We start from the raw sequence: 23,666 nt of genomic DNA, 5'->3' as shown, positions 1-23,666 counted from the left end.
TCTCCAGACTAAGCAGCCCCAGGTCCCTCAGCCTCTCCTCATCAGGCAGCCCTCCAGTTCCCTCATCATCCTCATAGCCCTCTGCTGGACCCTCTCCAGCAGATCCCTGCCAAAGCACAGCTTGATTTACCCTCGTGCTGAAGTTCAGCCAAGATTAAGAAAGAAATAAGACTTGGGAATGACCTAAGTCTAGCAATATTTATCACTATAAACATGGAACTCTGATTACAGGCCAGGAGGAGCATCCTGGACTCCGGGGCCACATCCTGCCCTCTCCTACCTCCATAGGACTTTCCGCCGGGGGAAGATGCAGGGCAGATGTTCTCAGGGACTCCTTTCTTGCTCTGGTTTTTCCCTCTGTTAAAAAGAAATAAACCAACACAATAACAACAAGACAATAAAATAGGGAAGGTGACAGTGTGAGGGCAAACAGCTCCTTTTTTGGCCAGGAGATGAGGTGAAGAGAGGAGGTCAGGCGCGGTTAAGGGGAAGCGCAACCAGCACCAAGGGAAGCTCAGGCAGACAGTGATGAATGGGCAGGACAAGGGAAAGATGCAGGCCTATTTATTAGCAGTGGTCATTTCTGACAGCAGAATGCTAATCAGAATACTAATAGTCAATATTTCTTCAGGAGAGGCTCCATCCATTTCTAGCAGCCTGCTGGAGCAGAGGAGATGAGTTTCTTACGGGCGGTTTCTTGCGGCCACTGGCAGGACCTGATGAAATCTCAGCTTCCCAAGCAGTGGCACAGCTTTATTGGGCCTCCAGAAATCCAATTTTACAGTGTCCAATATTGTGAGTTGATTAAATCTGATTGGAATCAACAAATGTCCAGGAGGGTGGGTGGTTGGTTGCTGTGAAAGAAGGGAGAGAGTTTAATAAGCAGGCTTGGGAGATAAAAATCTACTCTTATTCCAATGCATCTCCTGTGTCAGGAAGCTGATGCTAGTGAGAAGGGTAGGAGAGAGAGAGAGAGAGAAAACCAAACCTCTCCAAGGCAGCAAAGACTCAAAGCAGTGGAAGTACAAGAGGATAAAATGGGAAAGCAGACACAAAAGTGCTGCCTAGGAGCAGGAGCTTTGGGGATGAGTTGCGGTGCAGGGAAGTCCCTCCAGCTCTGTTGGAAGCAGCATGCCAGGATTTCAGTGTGGTCAGGGAAAGGCTGATGCCAGGAGGGAGAAGCTCAGGGCAGTACAAAGCTTTTCTTGCACCTGCTAATAAAAAAACCAACCCAACAACCACCAGGGCTTCAAAAGTGAGCTGCACTTTTCAGACAAATGTAAAGTGGTTTGGATTAGAAGGGACCTTGACAGTGATTTAGTTCTAACCACCCTGCCATGGGCAGGGGCAGCTCCCATCATAGAATGGTTTAGGTTGGAAGGGGCCTCAAAGCTCAGCCACTTCCAATCCCCCACCATGGGCAGGGACAACTTCTTCTGCAGGCTGCACACCCCCAGCTCCCTCAGCCTCTCCTCACAGGGCTCTGCTCCAGGCCCCTCCCCAGCCTTGCTGCCCTTCTCCAAACACCTTCCAGCACCTCAACATCTCTCTGCAATGGAGGAGCCCAGAACTGGACACAGCACTCAAGGTGTGGCCTGAGCAGTGCTGAGCACAGGGGCACAAGAACCTCCCTTGTCCTGCTGTCCACACTGCTCCTGAGCCAGCCCAGGATGCCATTGGCTCTGCTGCCCACTGGGCACTGCTGCCTCAGCTTCAGTTCCTCTCTCCCACCACCCCCAGCTCCCTCTCTGCCTGGCTGCTCTCAGCCTCTCTGTCCCCAGCCCCAAGTGCTGCTTGAGGTTGTTATGGCCAAAGTGCAGAACCCTGCACTTGGCCTTGTTCAATCTCATCCCATTGGCCTCTGCCCACCCATCCAGCCTGGCCAGGTCCCTCTGCAGGGCTCTCCTACTCTCCAGTCCACCCCTACAACAGAGCATCCTCATCCCCTAGACCTTTCCAGTGGCCTTCTCTGAACCTGCCCAAACAGGCCCACATCTGTCCCATGCTAAGGACCTGACCAGAGCTCCAGCTGCTGTCAGAGCCTAGCATCAACCAGGCTTTAGTGCCCTGCAAGAATACATTGTCCTCTCTTCTGCAGGACAGGGAGTCCTTGTTATTCAGCCTGCATCTGAGCCAGTGGCAGCTAAAGCTCACAGCCAGGGCTGCTCGAGATGCTTGCTGTGACATTTCCTTTGTGTAAGGAGGTTGTTGTCAAAACCTGCAGGCTTTTTGCAAAGGACTTTACAGGCAGGCAGTGAAAAGCCAAGCTGCTAGTGCTGGTCATCCTGGGGAGGTGATGGGCAGAGACTGGATCAGGCTCTGGGATGATGCTCACAGTCTTGGGTTTGGCTCTTGAACCTCTTGACAGCTGAAACAAAATAGCAACACAATTGCTGGGAGCTGAGGGGATTTGTGTGTCCACGACTGAGTTTGGAGAGGTGTAATTAGTGCAGATGCTTTTTATCACCCTCCCCACTTTTTCCCTCAGCTGGACAGGAGAGTGGATGGGCCAACTCCCAGGGAAAGAGATTGCAGATGTGGGCTCCATCCCAAACTCATGCTTGTTTTATGACCCTTGTGGCTATCACAACCTAAACACACACAAGGATCAGCCTCTGTCCCTCCTTTTCCCTCCTCTCCCACCCATTTCCCTCAACATCATATTTTCCCTCCATCACTTCCCACCCTCTCTCCTTCTCCCATGAAACCAGGGGTGTTTGCAGAGCCATCGTGCCTGGGAGGTTGCCCCTAGTGTGTTTTCACTTGCATGGTGTCATAGAATCAGTCAGGGTTGGAAGGGACCACAAGGATTATCTAGTTCCAACCCCCCCCTGCCATGGGCAGGGACATCCTACTCTAGATCAAGCTGGACAGAGCATGAACATGTATCACATCACAACAGAGCAAGCATCCTTCTGAGTGTGATTTCAGCTGTGTCCTGGACACCCATTCCAATACAACAGCAACAATTAAGGCCAGCATCTAAAAATCACAGCCCTAAGAGGGTGAAGGCTACACAGGCAAACCCTCTGAGTCCCATCAACACTGTGGGTGTCTGAGTTACAGGAGTAGGGAGGACATGGATGGAGCACACAAAAATCCCACTAGGGGTTATGCTTTGCTAAAGCATCTTTTGAATGCTCCCTGGCCAACTGAATCATCATAGAATCAGTCAGGGTGGGAAAGGACCACAAGGATCAGCCAGTTCCAACTCCCTGCTGTCACCAGGGACACCCAATCGTCGCCCTAAAATCTGTATAGGTGTTTAATGTCCCCAGCAGGGCCAGGGAGGTGATTCTCCCCTCTACTGCTCTCTGCTGAGACCCCACCTGGAGGACTGCATCCAGTTCTGGAGCCTCTGGGACAAGAGGCTGGACTGGGCTGCCCAGGGAGGTGGTTGAGGCCCCATGGCTGGAGGTGTTTGAGGCCAGGCTGGCTGAGGCTGTGTGCAGCCTGCTCTAGGGTAGGGTGTCCCTGGGCATGGCAGGGGGGGTTGGAACTGGCTGCTCCTTGTGGTCCCTTCCAGCCCTGACTGATTCTGTGATTCTAAGCTCAAGGTAGCAGCGCAAAAGCAATTCTGGTATCACAAGTAGAGAAGGGAGGATATTCCCCCCTGCAGTGCACTAATGCAAGCTGGACAAGCTGCAAAGGTGGGCACAAGCCAAGCTCAGGAGGGGCAACGAGAGCAAGGGCAAGGTCCTGCAGCTGGGTCAGGGCAATGCCAAGCACCAATGCAGGCTGTGCAGTGAGTGGCTGGAGAGCAGCCCTGAGGAGAGGGACTTGGGGGTGCTGCTGGAGGAGAAGCTCAGCAGGAGCCAGCAGTGTGCACTTGCAGCCCAGAGAGCCAAGCAGAGCCTGGGCTGCAGCAGCAGAAGTGTGGCCAGCAGGGCCAGGGAGGGGATTCTCCTCCTCTGCTGTGCTCTGCTGAGACCCCACCTGGAGTCCTGCATCCAGTTCTGGAGCCCCTGGGACAAGAGGGCTGTGGAGATGCTGGAGAGTGTCCAGAGCAGGGCCAGGAGGATGCTCAGAGGCTGCAGCAGCTCTGCTGTGAGCACAGCCTGAAAGAGTTGGGGCTGTGCAGGCTGGAGCAGAGGAGGCTCCCAGGGGACCTTCTTGTGGCCTGCCAGGATCTGAAAGGGGCCTCAAAAAAGCTGGGGAGGGACTTTTGAGGCTGTGAGGGAGTGCCAGGAGTGGGGGGAATGGAGCAAAGCTGGAGGTGGGGAGAGTGAGGCTGGAGGTGAGGAGGAAGTTGTTGGTGATGAGAGTGGTGAGAGGCTGGACTGGGTTGCCCAGGGAGGTGGTTGAGGCCCCATGGCTGGAGGTGTTTGAGGCCAGGCTGGCAGAGGCTGTGTGCAGCCTGCTCTAGGGCGGGGTGGGTTGCCCCTGCCCATGTTTGCATGAGTTCAGTGCTCTAAGCATCGCACTTGGGAAGGTCTGTGCTCAGACAAGTGGCAAGGAGAGGTTAACCAAGTGAATGCCTGAGAACAGTGGCCACAAGTGCTCCAGAGCCTGCCTTTGTCACTTCATCTGCTGACCAGCCCCAGGGTTTCCTGGCAAAGCAAGCCAGCAGCCCCCAGCCCTTTGCCACAGCCCCAAATCCCTGGAGCAAAGAGAGACTTTGCCTGCCAGGGAGAATAAGGAGGGAGACAGCAGAGTTAGCATCTCTTCTGGAGAGAAGGAGCTGTGCTTAAGGACCTGAGAAGCATCCCTGGCTGCAGCATGGGTGCAGGGTTGTACTGTTAGACACTGCCTGGCTGTGGCCAGCATCCCTGCCCTGCTAAGCAGCATCCCCTTTCCCCCCAGCACCCCCTTTCTGCTGCAGCATCTCCCTCTTTACTGAGTCCCACCCACACAGGAGGTCACTCAGCTCATTGCTTTATTGTTTAGTCCCTTCTTCTATTTTCCTGTCCCTAAATCCCTCAGCAGCTTAAAGACAAATCAAAGCCCTGGCTTAGGTTTAGGGGGTGAGGGGGGTGTGGGTGTTATTTAATTAGTCATCATTAAGTGATTCTTGGCAGGGAAGCCCATGGAAAGAAAGTTATCCCACAGGCAGGAATTCAGCTAGGAATTTCCTCTTTGCCTCCTAGCCCTAAATACATCTGGGGGAGGGGGAAGTATAATCACTTCATTTATTGCAGCAAGTATTTCCTCACAACTACAGCCCCCTCATAGCACCCCAGGACCTTCTTCATCACAACAGCCTCCAGCAAGACCTTGAGCTGAAGCTTTGTTTCATTACTGGTTGAGCTCTGCTTTGCCTCCTGCCAAAACCACTGGGGAAAAATCTCACCACCAGCTTGGAAGAGACCTCCAAGATGTTTTGTTTTGGTTTAGGGTCTGTTTTGCAACACAGTGCCCTATGTTGGGCAGCAAGAGCAGCACCTGAGCCAGAGGCACTCTCTAGAACCATAGAATGGGTTGGAAGGGACCACTGCAGGCAGCATAGACATCTGCAGTGAGAGCAGGTTGCTCATCCTGCTCCTTCCAACCCCATCCAACCTGATCTGGAATGATCCAGGGATGGATGCTGGGCAGCAACAGCAGCACCTGAGTCTGTGGCACTCTCTGGAACCATAGAAGGGGTTGGGTTGGAAGGGACCTTGCAGGCAGCATAGACATCTGTAATGAGAGCAGGTTGCTCTTCCTGCTCCTTCCAACCCCATCCAACCACATCTGGAATGATCCAGGGATGGATGCTGGGCAGCAACAGCAGCACCTGAGTCTGTGGCACTCTCTAGAACCATAGAATGGGTTGGAAGGGACCACTGCAGGCAGCATAGACATCTGCAGTGAGAGCAGGTTGCTCATCCTGCTCCTTCCAACCCCATCCAACCTGATCTGGAATGATCCAGGGATGGATGCTGGGCAGCAACAGCAGCACCTGAGTCTGTGGCACTCTCTGGAACCATAGAAGGGGTTGGGTTGGAAGGGACCTTGCAGGCAGCATAGACATCTGTAATGAGAGCAGGTTGCTCTTCCTGCTCCTTCCAACCCCATCCAACCACATCTGGAATGATCCAGGGATGGATGCTGGGCAGCCTGGAGCAGCACCTGAGCCAGTGGCACTCTCTAGAACCATAGAATGGGTTGGAAGGAACCACTGCAGGCAGCATAGACATCTACAGTGAGAGCAGGTTGCTCATCCTGCTCCTTCCAACCCCATCCAACCTGATCTGGAACGATACAGGGATGGATGCTGGGCAGCAAGAGCAACACCTGAGCCTGTGGCACTGTCTAGAACCATAGAATGGGTTGGAAGGAACCACTGCAGGCAGCATAGACATCTGCAGTGAGAGCAGGTTGCTGTTCCTGCTCCTTCCAACCCCATCCAACCAGATCTGGAATGATCCAGGGATGGATGCTGGGCAGCCTGGAGCAGCACCTGAGCCAGTGGCACTCTCTAGAACCATAGAATGGGTTGGAAGGGACCTTGCAGGCAGCATAGACATCTGTAATGAGAGCAGGTTGCTGTTCCTGCTCCTTCCAACCCCATCCAACCAGATCTGGAATGATCCAGGGATGGATGCTGGGCAGCCTGGAGCAGCACCTGAGTCTGTGGCATGCTGTAGAACCATAGAAGGGGTTGGATTGGAAGGGACCATTGCACAGGTTGCTCATCCTGCTCCTTCCAACTCCATCCAACCTGATCTGGAATGATCCAGGGATGGGGCAGCTGCCCCTTCTCTGCACAGCCTGGGGCAGTGTCTCAGCACCATCAACATAACATTTTCCCCCTCTCTCTAGTCTGAATCTCCTTCATTTGGTGCAAAACCTTCCCCTAATCTCCTGCCACCACTGGCCCTGCCAAAAGCTGGCCCCCGCACTGCAGGGGGAGTCTCAGCAGAGTGCAGTGGAGGGGCAGAATTCCCTTTCCTTCACAACCTGCTGCCCATGCTGCTAGGAGTTAGCCCTGGGCACAGTTTGGGTCTGAGCTGAGAGTGCACAGTGTGCTGAAGTTCACCTTTCACCCACAGGTCCTGCTCCACAGGGCTGCTCTCCCCCACTTCAACCCCAGCCTGTGCTGCTGCTGGGTTTCACCCAAGTCAGCTGCAGGATTTTGCCCTTGGCCTTGTTGAACCTCAGAAGGTTCCCACGGGCCCATTTCTCAGGCTTCAACTCCCTGAGGATGATATCCTGCCCTCAGACCTGGGGAACACACCACACAGCTTGGTGTCACCAGCAAACCTGCTGAGAGTGCCCTCAATCTCATATAGAATCACAGAATCAGCCAGGCTGGAAGAGAGCTCCAAGCTCAGACAGTCCAACCTAGCACCCAGCCCTGCCCAACCAACCAGACCATGGCACTAAGTGCCCCAGCCAGGCTTGGCTGCAACACCTCCAGCCACACAGACTCCACCACCTCCCTGGGCAGCCCATTCCAATGCCAATCACTCTCTCTGACAACAACTTCCTAACAACATCCAGCCTAGACCTGCCCTGGCACAACTCCAGACTCTGTCCCCTTCTTCTGTTGCTGCTTGCCTGGCAGCAGAGCCCAACCCCACCTGGCTACAGCCTCCCTGCAGGCAGCTGCAGACAGCAATGAGCTCTGCCCTGAGCCTCCTCTGCTGCAGGCTGCACACCCCCAGCTCCCTCAGCCTCTCCTCACAGGGCTCTGCTCCAGGCCCCTCCCCAGCCTTGCTGCCCTTCTCCCAACACCTTCCAGCACCTCCACATCTCTGTGCAATGGAGGAGCACAGAACTGGACACAGCACTCAAGGGGTGGCTTGAGCAGTGCTGAGCACAGGGGCAGAAGAACCTCCCTTGTCCTGCTGCCTACACTGCTCCTGAGCCAGCCCAGGATGCCATTGGCTCTGCTGCCCACCTGGGCACTGCTGCCTCAGCTTCAGCTCCTCTCTCCCACCACCCCCAGCTCCCTCTCTGCCTGCCTGCTCTCAGACACTCTGGCCCCAGCCCCAAGTGCTGCTTGGGGTTGTTGTGGCCAAAGTGCAGAACCCTGCCCTTGGCCTTGTTCAGTCTCATCCCATTGGCCTCTGCCCACCCATCCAGCCTGGCCAGGTCCCTCTGCAGGGCTCTGCTACCCTCCAACAGCTCCACAGCTGCTCCCAGCTTGGTGTCATCTGCAAATTCTCTGATGCTGGACTCAATCCCCTGCTCCAGATCATCAATAAAGATATTGAACAGGAATGTGCCCAGCACTGACCCCTGGGGCACACCACTGGTGCCAGCTACCAACTGGATGTGGCACCATTCACCACCACACTCTGGGCTCTGCCCTCCAGCCAGTTCTTGACCCCTATCAGAGTGAATCTGTCCAAGCCATGAGCTGCCAGCTGTGCCAGGAGCTTCTTGTGGCAGACACTGTCAAAGGCTTTGCTGCAGTCCAGGCAGACTCCATCCACAGCCTGCCCCACATGCACCAGGCAGGAACCTGATGATAAAAGGAGATCAGGTTGGTCAGGCAGGACCTGCCCTTCCTAAACCCATGCTGGCTGGGCCTGGTCCCTTGGCCATGCTGTAGGTGCTGTGTGATGGCACTCAAGAGGAGCTGTTCCATGCCCTTGCCTGGCACTGAGGTCAGGCTGACAGCTCAGTGCTTTTCTGTCTCCTCCTTATGACCCTTTGTGTGGATGGGATCACACTGGCAGCTTCCAGTCTTTGGGGACCTCTCCAGGGAGCCAGGACTGTTATATGAACATCTGCTGAAAGCTCAATGGTTTTGGCCAGCAGCTCCATCATTCTGCTGCTCTCCTGTGAGTTACAAGACAGCTGTGACAAAGCCCTTGCAGCCCTCACTGACAAAGCAAAGTGGCTTTGGCAAGGAAAACAGTAAAGCTCTGATGCAAAGTACCAGGTGCAGACAAGTGCTGTGGAGAAGGCTGTGGTGCTCAATGGCTTCTTCACCTCAGGCTGCACTGGCAAGGCCACACAGAAGGTAATGGTAGAGGCTGGAGGAGGGAACTGCCCATCTTTATGGTTCCTTCCAACCCAAATCATGAATATGTTCAAGGCCAGGTTGGATGAGGCCCTTACAACCTCTGCTGAAAGGTGTCCATGCCCACAGCAGGGGCTTGGAACTACAAGATCCTTGTGGTCCCTTCCAATCCAAACCATTCTGTGAATCCTGTGTTTGCCCTGAGTGCTGTGTCCAGTTCTGGGCTCCTCAATCCAAGAGAGATGCTGAGATACTGGAACATGTCATAGAACCACAGAATCAGTCAGGGCTGGAAGGGAGCACAAGGAGCAGCCAGTGCCAAGCCCCTGCCATGCCCAGGGACACCCTACCCTAGAGCAGGCTGCACACAGCCTCAGCCAGCCTGGCCTCAAACACCTGCAGCCATGGGGCCTCAACCACCTCCCTGGGCAACCCAGTCCAGCCTCTCACCACTCTCCTGCTCAGGAACTTCCTCCTCACCTCCAGCCTTACTCTCCCCACCTCCACCTTTGCTCCATTCCCCCCACTCCTGGCACTCCTCACAGCCTAAAAACTCCAGAGAAATGTCCAGAGCAGGGCAGCAAGGCTGGGGAGGGTCCTGGAGCACAGCCCTGTGAGGAGAGGCTGAGGGAGCTGGGGGTGTGCAGCCTGCAGCAGAGGAGGCTCAGGGCAGAGCTCATTGCTGTCTGCAGCTGCCTGCAGGGAGGCTGTAGCCAGGTGGGGTTGGGTTCTGCTGCACCAGAAGAAGGGGACACAATCTCAAGCTGTGCCAGGGGAGGTCTAGGCTGGATGTTGTTAGGAAGTTGTTGTCAGAGAGAGTGATTGGCATTGGAATGGGCTGCCCAGGGAGGTGGTGGAGTCTGTGTGGCTGGAGGTGTTGCAGCCAAGCCTGTTTGGGGCACTTAGTGCCATGGTCTGGTTGATTGGCCAGGGCTGGGTGCTAGGTTGGACTGGCTGAGCTTGGAGCTCTCTTCCAGCCTGGTTGATTCTATGACCCTATGAACATGCTGCTGCTCTTCATTCCTAATCCATTGTGGAGAGCAAGGACATGCAAGGAGAAGAGAAAGATGACTTAGTGTGGATGGGGGAAAGCAAACTCAGGCTGCATCCCACCAGGTGTCCCAGGTGGAAAGCAGCATTAGTTGTGGGTTTCCAGATTCAATTCAAGGACTAAAGAGATGCAAACCCATCTGGTTCCAGGGGTGGTTGTGTAGGAAGTAAGCCCTGTACACACATGCTCCCCTTCTTAATGAGCTAATGCTGAGGTTTGTTAACAGCCCAGCATGCAGAGAGGCTTCCAGGAGGCTCCTGACATTGAACACCCTGACATTTGAAAGCAGGGCTGCAAAACATCAATAAACACAAGCTAAGTGGCTTACAGCACAGTCAATACTGGAGTCCAGCTTGGGGGAGCTCCCCAGGGTACATCAGCAATCAGTGCTGAGCTGCTGCCTGCTGGCCCTGCTGTTAATGAGCTGAAAATCCATCCTAGTGAGGAGGGCAGGGGGAACGTCAGGTAGTGAGGAAGGCAGGAGGGTTGTTACAGAACCATGGAATCAGCCAGGTTGGAAGAGAGCTCCAAGCTCAGCCAGCCCAACCTAGCACCCAGCCCTGGCCAACCAACCAGACCATGGCACTAAGTGCCCCAGCCAGGCTTGGCTTCAACACCTCCAGCCACACAGACTCCACCACCTCCCTGGGCAGCCCATTCCAATGCCAATCACTCTCTCTCACAACAACTTCCTAACAACATCCAGCCTAGACCTGCCCTGGCACAGCTTCAGGCTGTGTCCCCTTGTTCTGTTGCTGCTTGCCTGGCAGCAGAGCCCAACCCCACCTGGCTACAGCCTCCCTGCAGGCAGCTGCAGACAGCAATGAGCTCTGCCCTGAGCCTCCTCTGCTGCAGGCTGCACACCCCCAGCTCCCTCAGCCTCTCCTCACAGGGCTCTGCTCCAGGCCCCTCCCCAGCCTTGCTGCCCTTCTCCAAACACCTTCCAGCACCTCAGCATCTCTCTTGAATTCAGGAGCCCAGAACTGGACACAGCACTCCAGGTGTGGCCTGAGCAGTGCTGAGCACAGGGGCACAAGAACCTCCCTTGTCCTGCTGCCCACACTGCTCCTGAGCCAGCCCAGGATGCCATTGGCTCTGCTGCCCACCTGGGCACTGCTGCCTCCTCTGCAGCTCCTCTCTCCCAGCACCCCCAGCTCCCTCTCTGCCTGCCTGCTCTCAGCCACTCTGGCCCCAGCCTGTAGTGCTGCTTGGGGTTGTTGTGGCCAAAGTGTAGAACCCTGCACTTGGCCTTGTTCAATCTCATCCCATTGGCCTCTGCCCACCCATCCAGCCTGGCCAGGTCCCTCTGCAGGGCTCTCCTACCCTCCAACAGCTCCACAGCTGCTCCTAGCTTGGTGCAGGCATCCAACCTCTGGAGATGACCTAGTCCAAAGCCTCTGCTAAAAGAGGTTCACACAGAGCATGTTGTCCAGGGTTGCATGCAGGCAGGTTTGGAATCACTCCAGAGAAGGAGACTCCTCAACCTTTCTTGGCCAAAGCTCAACCCTGTCCTTGCCTGTACTGTCTCATCAGAATTCCTTTGGCTCCTTCTCCCTTCCTCCACCCCTTCCCTGGCTCCTTGCTTGATTTAATCAGTGAGAAGTAAAGAGGGGAGGGGATGCTCCACAGGCCTGCCATTAGCCAGATGTTACTCATTGCTCTCCACAGCCTGCTGTGGATTTGTGCTCTCATCCTGACAGGCAATTTGGCCAAAATGCCACGGTGCCCTTGGGGCCCCCCTCCTTGTGAGCACACCTGGCTGCACAGCTGCTCCCCAGAGCCCGAGCTGGATGCCAGCAGCCTGGGAGCTGCCTGTGGCACACCTCCCTTGCCTTCACAAGGTGATGCACAGGACCACACAGAAACCACCCATGAGGAAATCCATCAGCATCCATTGTCTGGGCTGTGGGATCTGCCTGCCCCATGGCCAGTGCTGCTCCAGCCACTCTCTGAAATCCAAGCCCAGGCTGAGCAGGGGCAGTGAAGTGGAGAGGGCAGTGACAGCCTCCAGTGCCTCACTGTGGAGCAAGAAAGTCTGAGATAGGATCATAGAATCAGAGTTGGAAGGGACCACAAGGAGCAGCCAGTTCCAACCCCCCTGCCATGCCCAGGGACACCCTACCCTAGAGCAGGCTGCACACAGCCTCAGCCAGCCTGGCCTCAAACACCTCCAGCCATGGGGCCTCAACCACCTCCCTGGGCAACCCAGTCCAGCCTCTCACCACTCTCCTGCTCAACAACTTCCTCCTCACCTCCAGCCTCACTCTCCCCACCTCCAGCTTTGCTCCATTCCCCCCACTCCTGGCACTACTTGAGAGCCTGAAAAGTCTTCTTGGCCCCCTTCAGATCCTGGAAGGCCACAAGAAGGTCACCTGGGAGCCTCCTCTGCTCCAGCCTGCACAGCCCCAACTCTTTCAGTCTATGCTTACAGCAGAGCTGCTGCAGCCTCTCAGCATCCTCCTGGCCCTGCTCTGGACACTCTCCAGCATCTCCACAGCCCTCTTGTCCCAGGGGCTCCAGAGCTGGATGCAGGACTCCAGGTGGGGTCTCAGCAGTGTCGAGTAGAGGAGGAGGCTCAGGCTTAGATTAAAAGACAACTTTCATCCCCACTTTCCCCAGCAGTGGCTAATTCCTGCTCAGTTCAGAGGTCTCTGTCTCTACAGCCTGCTTTACTTGAAGCCTTAGAGGTACACAGCACTTAAGGCCAAGGGAGTTGTTTAGCCTGGAGAAATGAGACTACTTCTCTGCAACTACCTGAAAGAGATTGCACTCAAGTGGGGCTTGGGACCCTTCTTCTAAGTGATAAGTGATAGGATGAGATGAAGTGGCCTAAAATTGTGCCAGGGGAGGTTTGGGTTGGACATTAGGGGAAAACTTCTTCCTCAAAAGAGTTCTCAAGGCCTGGAGCAGGCTGCCCTGGGCAGTGGTGCAGTCCCCACCCCTGGAAGGACTTAAAAGCTGTGTAGGTAGAATCAGAGAGTCATAGACTGATTCCATGATTCCATATTTCCCTTGTGGGCAAGCCAGTCCTGGAGTCACCTGGAATCATAGAACCAAGCAGGTTGGAAGAGAGCTCCAAGCTCAGCCAGCCCAACCTAGCTCCCAGCCCTGGCCAAGCAACCAGACCATGGCACTAAGTGCCCCAGCCAGGCTTGGCTTCAACACCTCCAGCCACACAGACTCCACCACCTCCCTGGGCAGCCCATTCCAATGCCAATCACTCTCTCTGACAACAACTTCCTAACAACATCCAGCCTAGACCTCCCCTGGCACAGCTTGAGGCTGTGTCCCCTTGTTCTGGTGCTGCTTGCCTGATGTGATGCTGAGGGACATGGTTTAATGGTGGTCTGGCAGTGCTGGGTTGGACTCAATCCTAAAGGTGTTTTCCAACCAGAACAATTCTATGACCCAACCCTGAACACTCCAGAAAATGCATTCCTGTGCATACAGAATAAGCATCACAAGATTGGAGCAGCTCTGCTGTGAGCACAGCCTGAAAGAGTTGGGGCTGTGCAGGCTGGAGCAGAGGAGGCTCCCAGGTGACCTTCTTGTGGCCTTCCAGGAGCTGAAGGGAGATACAAAAAAAGCTGGGGAGGGACTTTTGAGGCTCTGAGGGAGTGCCAGGAGTGGGTGAAGGGAGCAAAGCTGGAGGTGGGGAGAGTCAGACTGAAGGTGAGGAGGAAGTTGCTGAGCATAAGAGTGGTGAGAGGCTGGACTGGGTTGCCCAGGGAGGTGGTTGAGGCCCCATGGCTGGAGGTGTTTGAGGCCAGGCTGGCTGAGGCTGTGTGCAGCCTGCTCTAGGGTAGGGTGTCCCTGGGCATGGCAGGGGGGTTGGAACTGGCTGCTCCTTGTGGTGCGTTCCAACCCTGACTGACTCTATGGTTCCATGAGCTGATGTAATTGAGGTGCTACTTGAACATCTCTTGCTGTGAAGCATTCTCTCACCTCAAGCTTATCTTCAGACTTGAGTCTTTCAGCCAGTTAAAAAGAAAAGAACTGTCAGGCTCAGGCTCCTGTGTCAAACTTCTGTCTGCCTTTAGTCTTACATGAAAGAGATTCCATGAAGTTTTCTCCTGAAACAGATGGATCTGTGCAGCCATAGCTTGACAGGGAAAGGAAAGCAGTCACCAGGAATGCTCTGCAAGCCTCTCACAGAGACCTCTTCCTGGCAGAAACAGCTGTAGGAAGAGGTTCAGCAGCCAGGTAAGTGGAGCAGGAATCCACCTTCTCTTCTACAGGGAAAGAGGTCAGGGCCTTTTTAATCAGCCAGCTGAAATGATGAGGAGAAAAGCTGCAAGGGGATGGGATCATTAGGCTGAGGTTTATTCCTGCTGCCTTGTAGGAAAGGAACAGAGCAGACTGAAAGCAGCAGAGTTCAGTAACAAACCCCAAGCCTGCAGTATGGTGGTGGCTGTTAGAGCAGATACAGTCATAGAATCAAGCAGGTTGGAAGAGAGCTCCAAGCTCAACCAGCCCAACCTAGCACCCAGCCCTGGCCAAGCAACCAGACCATGGCACTAAGTGCCCCAGCCAGGCTTGGCTGCAACACCTCCAGGCACAGCGTGAGCAGTGCTGAGCACAGGGGCACAAGAACCTCCCTTGTCCTGCTGCCCACACTGCTCCTGAGCCAGCCCAGGATGCCATTGGCTCTGCTGCCCACCTGGGCACTGCTGCCTCAGCTTCAGCTCCTCTCTCCCACCACCCCCAGCTCCCTCTCTGCCTGCCTGCTCTCAGCCACTCTGGCCCCAGCCCCAAGTGCTGCTTGGGGTTGTTGTGGCCAAAGTGCAGAACCCTGCCCTTGGCCTTGTTCAGTCTCATCCCATTGGCCTCTGCCCACCCATCCAGCCTGGCCAGGTCCCTCTGCAGGGCTCTGCTACCCTCCAACAGTTCCACACTGCTCCTAGCTTGGTGTCATCTGCAAACTCAGTGATGCTGGACTCAATCCCCTGCTCCAGATCATCAATAAAGACATTGAACAGGACTGTGCCCAGCACTGATCATCTTTCCTGGAAAATATTTGGCAGTCCTCAATTACAAGGAAGCCTGAGAGCCAGCTGGCAGTCCACAGCACAGCTCAAGAAGGTTGCAGGGATCCTTGTTTCCCTTTCCTATGCTCACACCAACCTTTCTTTTCCTTTTCCAGCAAAAAAAGGCTGACAGCTCCTTTTGAAACACAAAGCTTGTTGCACTCAGAGGGACTGTGCACCCAAATCAAAGGGCTGAAGGTGCAGATGGAAACAAAACACTGCCTTGCTGGGATGGAAATTCATTTTAAGAGTCACAGAGCAGATTATTGCTGGAAATTGCTTTTATTTAGCAATTATATGGTAACACCAAGAGAAGGCAGCTGGCATTGGAAACAGCTCAATTGAAACCCTGGGGAAGTGAATGAACCTGAAATTTGGGGGCACTCACACCTGAATGCATTCCATTGCCTTGAATGCCTAGGAAGCCTCAGTCACAGGCTTGGGCTGCTCTCAGTTTGCTGAGCAGCAAAAGAATCATAGAAGAGACCTCCAAGATAGAATCATAGAATCATAGAATCAAGCAGGTTGGAAGAGACCTCCAAGCTCAGCCAGCCCAACCTAACACCCAGCCCTGGCCAACCAACCAGGCCATGGCACTAAGTGCCCCAGCCAGGCTTGGCTGCAACACCTCCAGCCACACAGACTCCACCACCTCCCTGGGCAGCCCATTCCAATGCCAATAACTCTCTCTGACAACAACTTCCTAACAACATCCAGCCTAGACCTGCCCTGGCACAACTTGAGGCTGTGTCCCCAGCTTCATTGCCCTTCTCTGGACACCATCCAGCAGCCCAACATCTCCCTTGAGTTGAGGAGCTCAGCCTCCTCCTGTTTCCAGACCAGGGAAGGTGTGTGTTTACTGGGAGCAAAGAAGGAGCAAAGGGCTTAGCAGCCAAGTGGTTCATTATTCCATGAGAGCAGCATAGTGGGAACAGTGTTGGAGGAAAAGCCTCCTGTGCACCCTTCTGCCTCCCCAGAAAAGCCAGCTCTGCAGGACTCACCCTGGATTTGAATAGTGCTTCATGGCAAAGCACCTGGATTCATGCAAAGGGACTGGGCAACTTCTGCTTCCCAGAGAGGAGTTTTCCTTCCTGCAGCACTTGTGTCACACAGAATTGCCAACCATGCAAGCAGCAAAGCACTCACTGAAAACTGCCCCCTCACAGAATCAACCAGGCTGGAAGAGAGCTCCAAGCTCAGCCAGCCCAACCTAGCACCCAGCCCTGCCCAATCAACCAGACCATGGCACTAAGTGCCTCAGCCAGGCTTGGCTTCAACACCTCCAGGGATGGTGACTCCACCACCTCCCTGGGCAGCCCATTTCAGTGGCAAGTGGGCACAACCCCCCAGCCAGTCTTCCAGCCCATGGCAGCCAAAGACACCAGAGCCAGATGGTCTGCTCAGGTTTCCAGCAGGGCTCCTCTGACACTCCACACTCACTCAGCACAGGGCAGAGCTGTATCAAGCCCTGAAGCAGCAATTAAACTGCAGCACTGCAAGAACCTGCCTGTTTGCAATCCATTTGTGCTCAAATGAAGACCACACAGGCAAGTCCTGACCAGCTCAGCAATGTAATTGCCAGCCCAGACCTGTGAAGCTGCTGGACGTGGAGCTCCACACCTTAAGGCCTCCAGCCTTAACACATGGCTTGTGGCCTTAATTCACCCAGGGACACAGCCTTAAAGTGTCTTCTCAGAGCAGCTCTTCTGAGACACAAAGTGAATGTGATGGGGGCAGCACTGGATGGATACAGAACTGGCTTGATGGCTGCACCCAGAGAGTGGCTGTCAATGGCTCCATGGCCAAGTGCAGGCAGTGACAAGCAGAGTCCCTCAGGGGTCAGTCCTGGCACCAGTCTTGTTCAACATCTTTGTGGGTGCCATGGACAGAGGCACTGAGTGCAGCCTCAGCAGGTTTGCTGCCCACACCAAGCTGTGTGGTGCAGCAGCCAGGCTGGAGGGCAGGGATCCATCCAGAGGCACCTGGGCAGGCTGCAGAGGTGGGCACAAGCCAAGCTCAGGAGGGTCAACAAGAGCAAGGGCAAGGTCCTGCAGCTGGGTGGAGGCAATGCCAAGCACACATCCAGGTTGGGCAGTGAGTGGCTGGAGAGCAGCCCTGAGGAGAGGGACTTGGGGGTGCTGGTGGAGGAGAAGCTCAACAGGAGCCAGCAGTGTGCACTTGCAGCTCAGAAAGCCAAGCAGAGCCTGGGCTGCAGCAGCAGAAGTGTGGCCAGCAGGGCCAGGGAGGGGATTCTCCCCCTCTGCTCTGCTCAGACCCCACCTGGAGTCCTGCATCCAGCTCTGGAGCCCCTGGGACAAGAGGGCTGTGGAGATGCTGGAGAGTGTCCAGAGCAGGGCCAGGAGGATGCTGAGAGGCTGCAGCAGCTCTGCTGTGAGCACAGCCTGAAAGAGTTGGGGCTGTGCAGGCTGGAGCAGAGGAGGCTCCCAGGGGACCTTCTTGTGGCCTTCCAGGATCTGAAGGGGGCTCCCAAAACAGCTGGGGAGGGACTTTTTAGGCACTCAGGGAGTGACAGGACTTGAGAGAGTGGAGCAAAGGTGGAGTGGGGAGATTGAGAGTGGAGGTGAGGAGGAAGTTGGTGGTGATGAGAGTGGTGAGAGGCTGGAGTGGGTTGCCCAGGGAGGTGGTTGAGGCCCCATGGCTGGAGGTGTTTGAGGCCAGGCTGGCTGAGGCTGTGTGCAGCCTGCTCTAGGGTAGGGTGTCCCTGGGCATGGCAGGGGGGCTGGAAGTGGCTGCTCCTTGTGCTCCCTTCCAACCCTGACTGCTTCTGTGATTCTATACACACACAGAGAGAGAATATATTAAAATCATATAAATTATATATTTATACAAAGGACATCATTCTAGCAAAAAGCCAGAGTTGTTTCAACAGAACTGAGCTTGAATGATCAATTTCACCTGGAGGTGTTGGAATTGCCTCCCAGGTTCTATTTGATTTTTGAAGCTGGATAGACTGAGACCTCAGACACCAAGAGCACAGAAAGCAGAGCAAGGAATTAAAAGCAACCCCCAACCAAACCAACCCAAACCACAAACCTAACCACAAACCACCACGAATCAAAGTCCTCATCCTGTATGAAATGACACTTCAGAGTGGGTGGGGGACAGCTCATATGAAACCCTGATTTAATTGTTTCCACAGCAAACATTTATCAGCTTAGTCAGAAGTGATCCACTTCAGGTGCAACCACTCTGGGTGCATCTCTTTGATTACATCTCAGAGTTGTTTGATCTGCAAACATTTGAGGGGGGTGGGGAAATGAAGACAAATATATTTCAACCTGCAAGAAGGGGGAAACAAATGGGGACAGACGACAGTTAAGTTGAAAACTGAAGCTGGATAGATTGAGACCTCAGACACCAAGAGCACAGAAGGCAGAAAGGACTCAAGAGCAACCCCAATGACACTTCACAGGGGGTGGGGGACAGCTCATAAGGAATCCTGACTTCCACAGCAAACATTTGTCAGCTCTCTTAGTCAGAAGTGATCCACTTCAGGTGCAACCACTCTGGGTGCATCTCTTTGATTACATCTCAGAGTTGTTTGATCTGCAAACATTTGGGGGGGGGGGGGAAATGAAGACAAACATATTTCAACCTGCAAGAAGGGGGAAACAAATGGGGACAGACAACAGTTAAGTTGAAAACTGAAGCTGGACAGATTGAGACCTCAGACACTAAGAGCACAGAAGGCAGAAAGGACTCAAGAGCAACCCCAATGACACTTCACAGGGGGTGGGGGACAGCTCAGATGGAATCCTGACTTCCACAGTCAACATTTATCAGCTCTCTTAGTCAGAAGTGATCCACTTCAGGTGCAACCACTCTGGGTGCATCTCTTTGATTACATCTGAGAGTTGTTTGCTTGGCAAACATTTGAGGAGGGAGAAAAATTGATGACAAACATATTTTAATCTGCAGGAAGGGGGGAAAAAAGAGGGGACTGATGGCAGGTAAGTTGAAAACTGAAGCTGGCTAGATTGAGACCTCAGACACCAAGAGCACAGAAGGCAGAGAAAGGAATTAAAAGCAACCCCAATGACACTTCACAGGGGGTGGAGGACAGCTCAGATGAAATCCTGACTTCCACAGTTAACACTTATCTGCTCTCTTAGTCAGAAGTGATCCACTTCAGGTGCAACCACTCTGGGTGCATCTCTTTGACTACATCTCAGAGTTGTTTGATCTGCAAACATTTGAGGAGGGGGGGGGGGGAAATGAAGACAAACATATTTCAACCTGCAAGAAGGGGGAAACAAAAGGGGACAGACAACAGTTAAGTTGAAAACTGAAGCTGGATAGATTGAGACTTCAGACACCAAGAGCACAGAAGGCAGAAAAGACTCAAGAGCAACCCCAATGACACTTCACAGGGGGTGGAGGACAGCTCAGATGAAATCCTGACTTCCACAGTCAACATTTATCAGCTCTCTTAGTCAGAAGTGATCCACTTCAGGTGCAACCACTCTGGGTGCATCTCTTTGATTACATCTGAGAGTTGTTTGCTTGGCAAACATTTAAGGATGGGGGGGGGGGGGGAGGATAAATGAACACAAACATATTTCAACCTGCTGCAAGGGAAGGGAAAAAACCCACAAAGGAGGTGACAGATGGCAGTTAAGTTGCAGACTGAAGCAAACCACTCTGGTGAACTGGAAATGATGCTCTCCTTACAGGCATTCTGGCCAGCCAGTGAGCTGCAAAGAATAAAGCCTCATTTTGAATTGGTCTTTGTTTATTTCAAAACATAACAGCATAGAAGCACAACCCACTGAAGCACTTGGAGAATCTAAACAGTCCCAGCTGTGGGCCTGTATTGAAACACCAACTAAGTGCTCTCCTGAATTCAGGACTGTAGAGGAAGTTCTGTGTTAAGTTGTACCTAAAACCTTCCCCTTCGTTAATGCAGTTTTTAAAGGCTTGCTGCATCTGGGCTGCAGCAGCAGCAGTGTGGCCAGCAGGGCCAGGGAGGGGATTCTCCCCCTCTACTCCACTCTGCTGAGACCCCACCTGGAGTCCTGCATCCAGCTCTGGAGCCCCTGGGACAAGAGGGCTGTGGAGATGCTGGAGAGTGTCCAGAGCAGGGCCAGGAGGATGCTGAGAGGCTGCAGCAGCTCTGCTGTGAGCACAGACTGAAAGAGTTGGGGCTGTGCAGGCTGGAGCAGAGGAGGCTCCCAGGTGACCTTCTTGTGGCCTTCCAGCATCTGAAGGGGGCTACAAAAAAGCTGGGGAGGGACTTTTGAGGGTGTGAGGGAGTGCCAGGAGTGGGGGGAATGGAGCAAAGCTGGAGGTGGGGAGAGTGAGAGTGGAGGTGAAGAGGAAGTTGTTGAGCAGGAGTGGTGAGAGGCTGGAGTGGGTTGCCCAGGGAGGTGGTTGAGGCCCCATGGCTGGAGGTGTTTGAGGCCAGGCTGGCTGAGGCTGTGTGCAGCCTGCTCTAGGGTAGGGTGTCCCTGGACATGGCAGGGGGGCTGGCACTGGCTGCTCCTCATGGTCCCTTCCAGCCCTGACTGATTCTGAGTCAACTCACTGGCCCTGGGCATGTGAGGGAACACTTAGGGCAAGCTAAGTTAAGCAGAAACCAAATAAGGGCCAAACTACAGAACATTGACTTAAAAGAAACAAAAAGAAGGGGGTAAATAAAGTAAAGCAGTTTCACCAGATGCAGCTTAAACAGGGCGGGGGAGGGAGGGAGAAAAACAAAGGGAAGAATAAGAAAAATCATCTATATCCCATACATAAAGAACAGAGAGGTTGTGGAGTCTCCTTCTCTGGAGACCTTCAAGGCCTGTCTGGATGTGCTCCTGTCTGGTCTGTGCTGGATGTGCTCCTGTCTGGTCTGTGCTGGATGTGCTCCTGGGTGATCTGTGCTGGATGTGCTCCTGTCTGGTCTGTGCTGGATGTGCTCCTGTCTGATCTGTGCTGGATGTGCTCCTGGGTGATCTGTGCTGGATGTGCTCCTGTCTGGTCTGTGCTGGATGTGCTCCTGTCTGATCTGTGCTGGATGTGCTCCTGTCTGATCTGTGCTGGATGTGCTCCTGGGTGATCTGTGCTGGATGTGCTCCTGTCTGGTCTGTGCTGGATGTGCTCCTGTCTGGTCTGTGCTGGATGTGCTCCTGTCTGATCTGTGCTGGATGTGTTCCTGGGTGGTCTGTGCTGGATGTGTTCCTGTCTGATCTGTGCTGGATGTGTTCCTGTCTGATCTGTGCTGGATGTGCTCCTGGGTGATCTGTGCTGGATGTGCTCCTGGGTGATCTGTGCTGGATGTGCTCCTGGGTGATCTGTGCTGGATGTGTTCCTGTCTGGTCTGTGCTGGATGTGCTCCTGGGTGATCTGTGCTGGACGTGCTCCTGGGTGATCTGTGCTGGATGTGCTCCTGGGTGATCTGTGCCGGATGTGCTCCTGGGTGATCTGTGCTGGATGTGTTCCTGTCTGATCTGTGCTGGATGTGCTCCTGGGTGGTCTGTGCTAGATTGTGTGGTCCTGCAGGGGTGGGGTTGGACTGGGTGATCTTCTTGGGTCCCTTCCAACCCCTACCATCCTGTGAGCCTGTGAGCAGTGGATACCCAGCACACTGCAAGGAAATGGATACAGACAGGATTCCCTCAGCTTCAAGTACTCTTTGATGCCTTTTTTATCCAGCTTCTGTTCCACCACCAGAGATAAATTAGTAGCTTTTATGCTTTACAATGGAAGCAGCTAATTTTTCTCTTCCATACCCAACGATCTGGAGTCAACATTCCCCTCTGCTTGTCCACACGTTCCCTGTGAGCTCCCTTGAGAAGAGATTCAAGTGAGATTACATTGCAAATGAAAGGCAGGTACATTCTGTGTGTTGTTTAGGTTGGAAAAATAGGCTTTTAAAGGCATGGCAAAGTTCAGAAGGAAAAAGCTTCCTGTTTAAAAAAATCTCAGCTTAAAAAAATCATCAAGACCCCTTTTGGTCTGCCCCAGGGGTGCTAATAAAAAGATTACAAATATACTACATTTCTTTTCTTTTTTTGGACCAAGAAGAAGACTCCATGAACCTGCTGCTTTGGAGCATGCAACATCACTGATATCTGGGCACGTGTCAGGTATCAGTGCAGCCCAATTCCATCACTGCTATCTGGCCACGTTTCAGGTATCAGTGCAGCCCAATTCCACCACTGATATGTGGCCACGTTTCAGGGATCAATGCAGCCCAATTCCATCACTGATATCTGGCCACGTTTCAGGGATCAGTGCAGCCCAATTCCATCACTGATATCTGGCCACATTTCAGGGATCAGTGCAGCCCAATTCCATCACTGATATCTGGCCACATTTCAGGGATCAATGCAGCCCAATTCCATCACTGATATCTGGCCACGTTTCAGGGATCAATGCAGCCCAATTCCATCACTGCTATCTGGCCACATTTCAGGGATCAATGCAGCCCAATTCCACCACTGATATCTGGCCACGTTTCAGGGATCAATGCAGCCCAATTCCATCACTGCTATCTGGCCACGTTTCAGGTATCAATGCAGCCCAATTCCATCACTGCTATCTGGCCACATTTCAGGGATCAATGCAGCCCAATTCCATCACTGATATCTGGCCACGTTTCAGGGATCAGTGCAGCCCAATTCCATCACTGCTATCTGGCCACGTTTCAGGTATCAGTGCAGCCCAATTCCATCACTGATATCTGGCCACATTTCAGGGATCAATGCAGCCCAATTCTATCACTGATATCTGGCCACGTTTCAGGTATCAATGCAGCTCAATTCCATCACTGATATCTGGCCACGTTTCAGGGATCAATGCAGCCCAATTCCATCACTGATATCTGGCCACGTTTCAGGGATCAATGCAGCCCAATTCCATCACTGATATCTGGCCACGTTTCAGGGATCAATGCAGCCCAATTCCATCACTGATATCTGGCCACATTTCAGGTATCAATGCAGCCCAATTCCATCACTGATATCTGGCCACGTTTCAGGTATCAGTGCAGCCCAATTCCATCACTGATATCTGGCCACATTTCAGGTATCAGTGCAGCCCAATTCCATCACTGATATCTGGCCACATTTCAGGGATCAATGCAGCCCAATTCCATCACTGATATCTGGCCACGTTTCTGGGATCAATGCAGCCCAATTCCATCACTGGCCACGTTTCAGGTATCAATGCAGCCCAATTCCATCACTGATATCTGGCCACGTTTCAGGTATCAGTGCAGCCCAATTCCATCACTGCTATCTGGCCACGTTTCAGGTATCAGTGCAGCCCAATTCCATCACTGCTATCTGGCCACGTTTCAGGGATCAATGCAGCCCAATTCCATCACTGATATCTGGCCACGTTTCAGGTATCAATGCAGCCCAATTCCATCACTGATATCTGGCCACGTTTCAGTTATCAATGCAGCCCAATTCCATCACTGGCCACATTTCAAGTATCAATGCAGCCCAATTCCATCACTGGCCATGTTTCAGGTATCAATGCAGCCCAATTCCATCACTGGCCACGTTTCAGGTATCAGTGCAGCCCAATTCCATCACTGGCCACGTTTCAGGTATCAGTGCAGCCCAATTCCATCACTGGCCACGTTTCAGGTATCAGTGCAGCCCAATTCCATCACTGGCTACGTTTCAGGTATCAATGCAGCCCAATTCCATCACTCATATCTGGCCACATTTCAGGTATC

General features: G+C 53.5%; 1 protein-coding gene across 1 annotated transcript; it reads right to left on the bottom strand.

Annotated features, from left to right (window-relative positions):
* Window positions 1–788: 788 nt before the first annotated feature.
* Window positions 789–22,041, bottom strand: LOC135180818 (uncharacterized). The gene is made up of 3 exons (XM_064153587.1): window positions 21,965–22,041; window positions 20,728–21,618; window positions 789–854 (listed from the first exon to the last, which is right to left on the bottom strand). The coding sequence occupies exons 1-3, from the start codon at window positions 22,039–22,041 to the stop codon at window positions 821–823; spliced, it is 1,002 nt and encodes a 333-aa protein (XP_064009657.1). The 3' UTR covers window positions 789–820.
* Between the last annotated feature and the right edge of the window lie 1,625 nt (window positions 22,042–23,666).

The sequence above is a fragment of the Pogoniulus pusillus genome, chromosome 1, assembly GCF_015220805.1.
Source record: "Pogoniulus pusillus isolate bPogPus1 chromosome 1, bPogPus1.pri, whole genome shotgun sequence".
Classification (NCBI taxonomy): Eukaryota; Metazoa; Chordata; class Aves; order Piciformes; family Lybiidae; genus Pogoniulus; species Pogoniulus pusillus.
The sequence above is the reverse complement of the archived record's forward strand: the minus strand, read 5'-3'. Positions and strand labels throughout refer to the sequence as shown.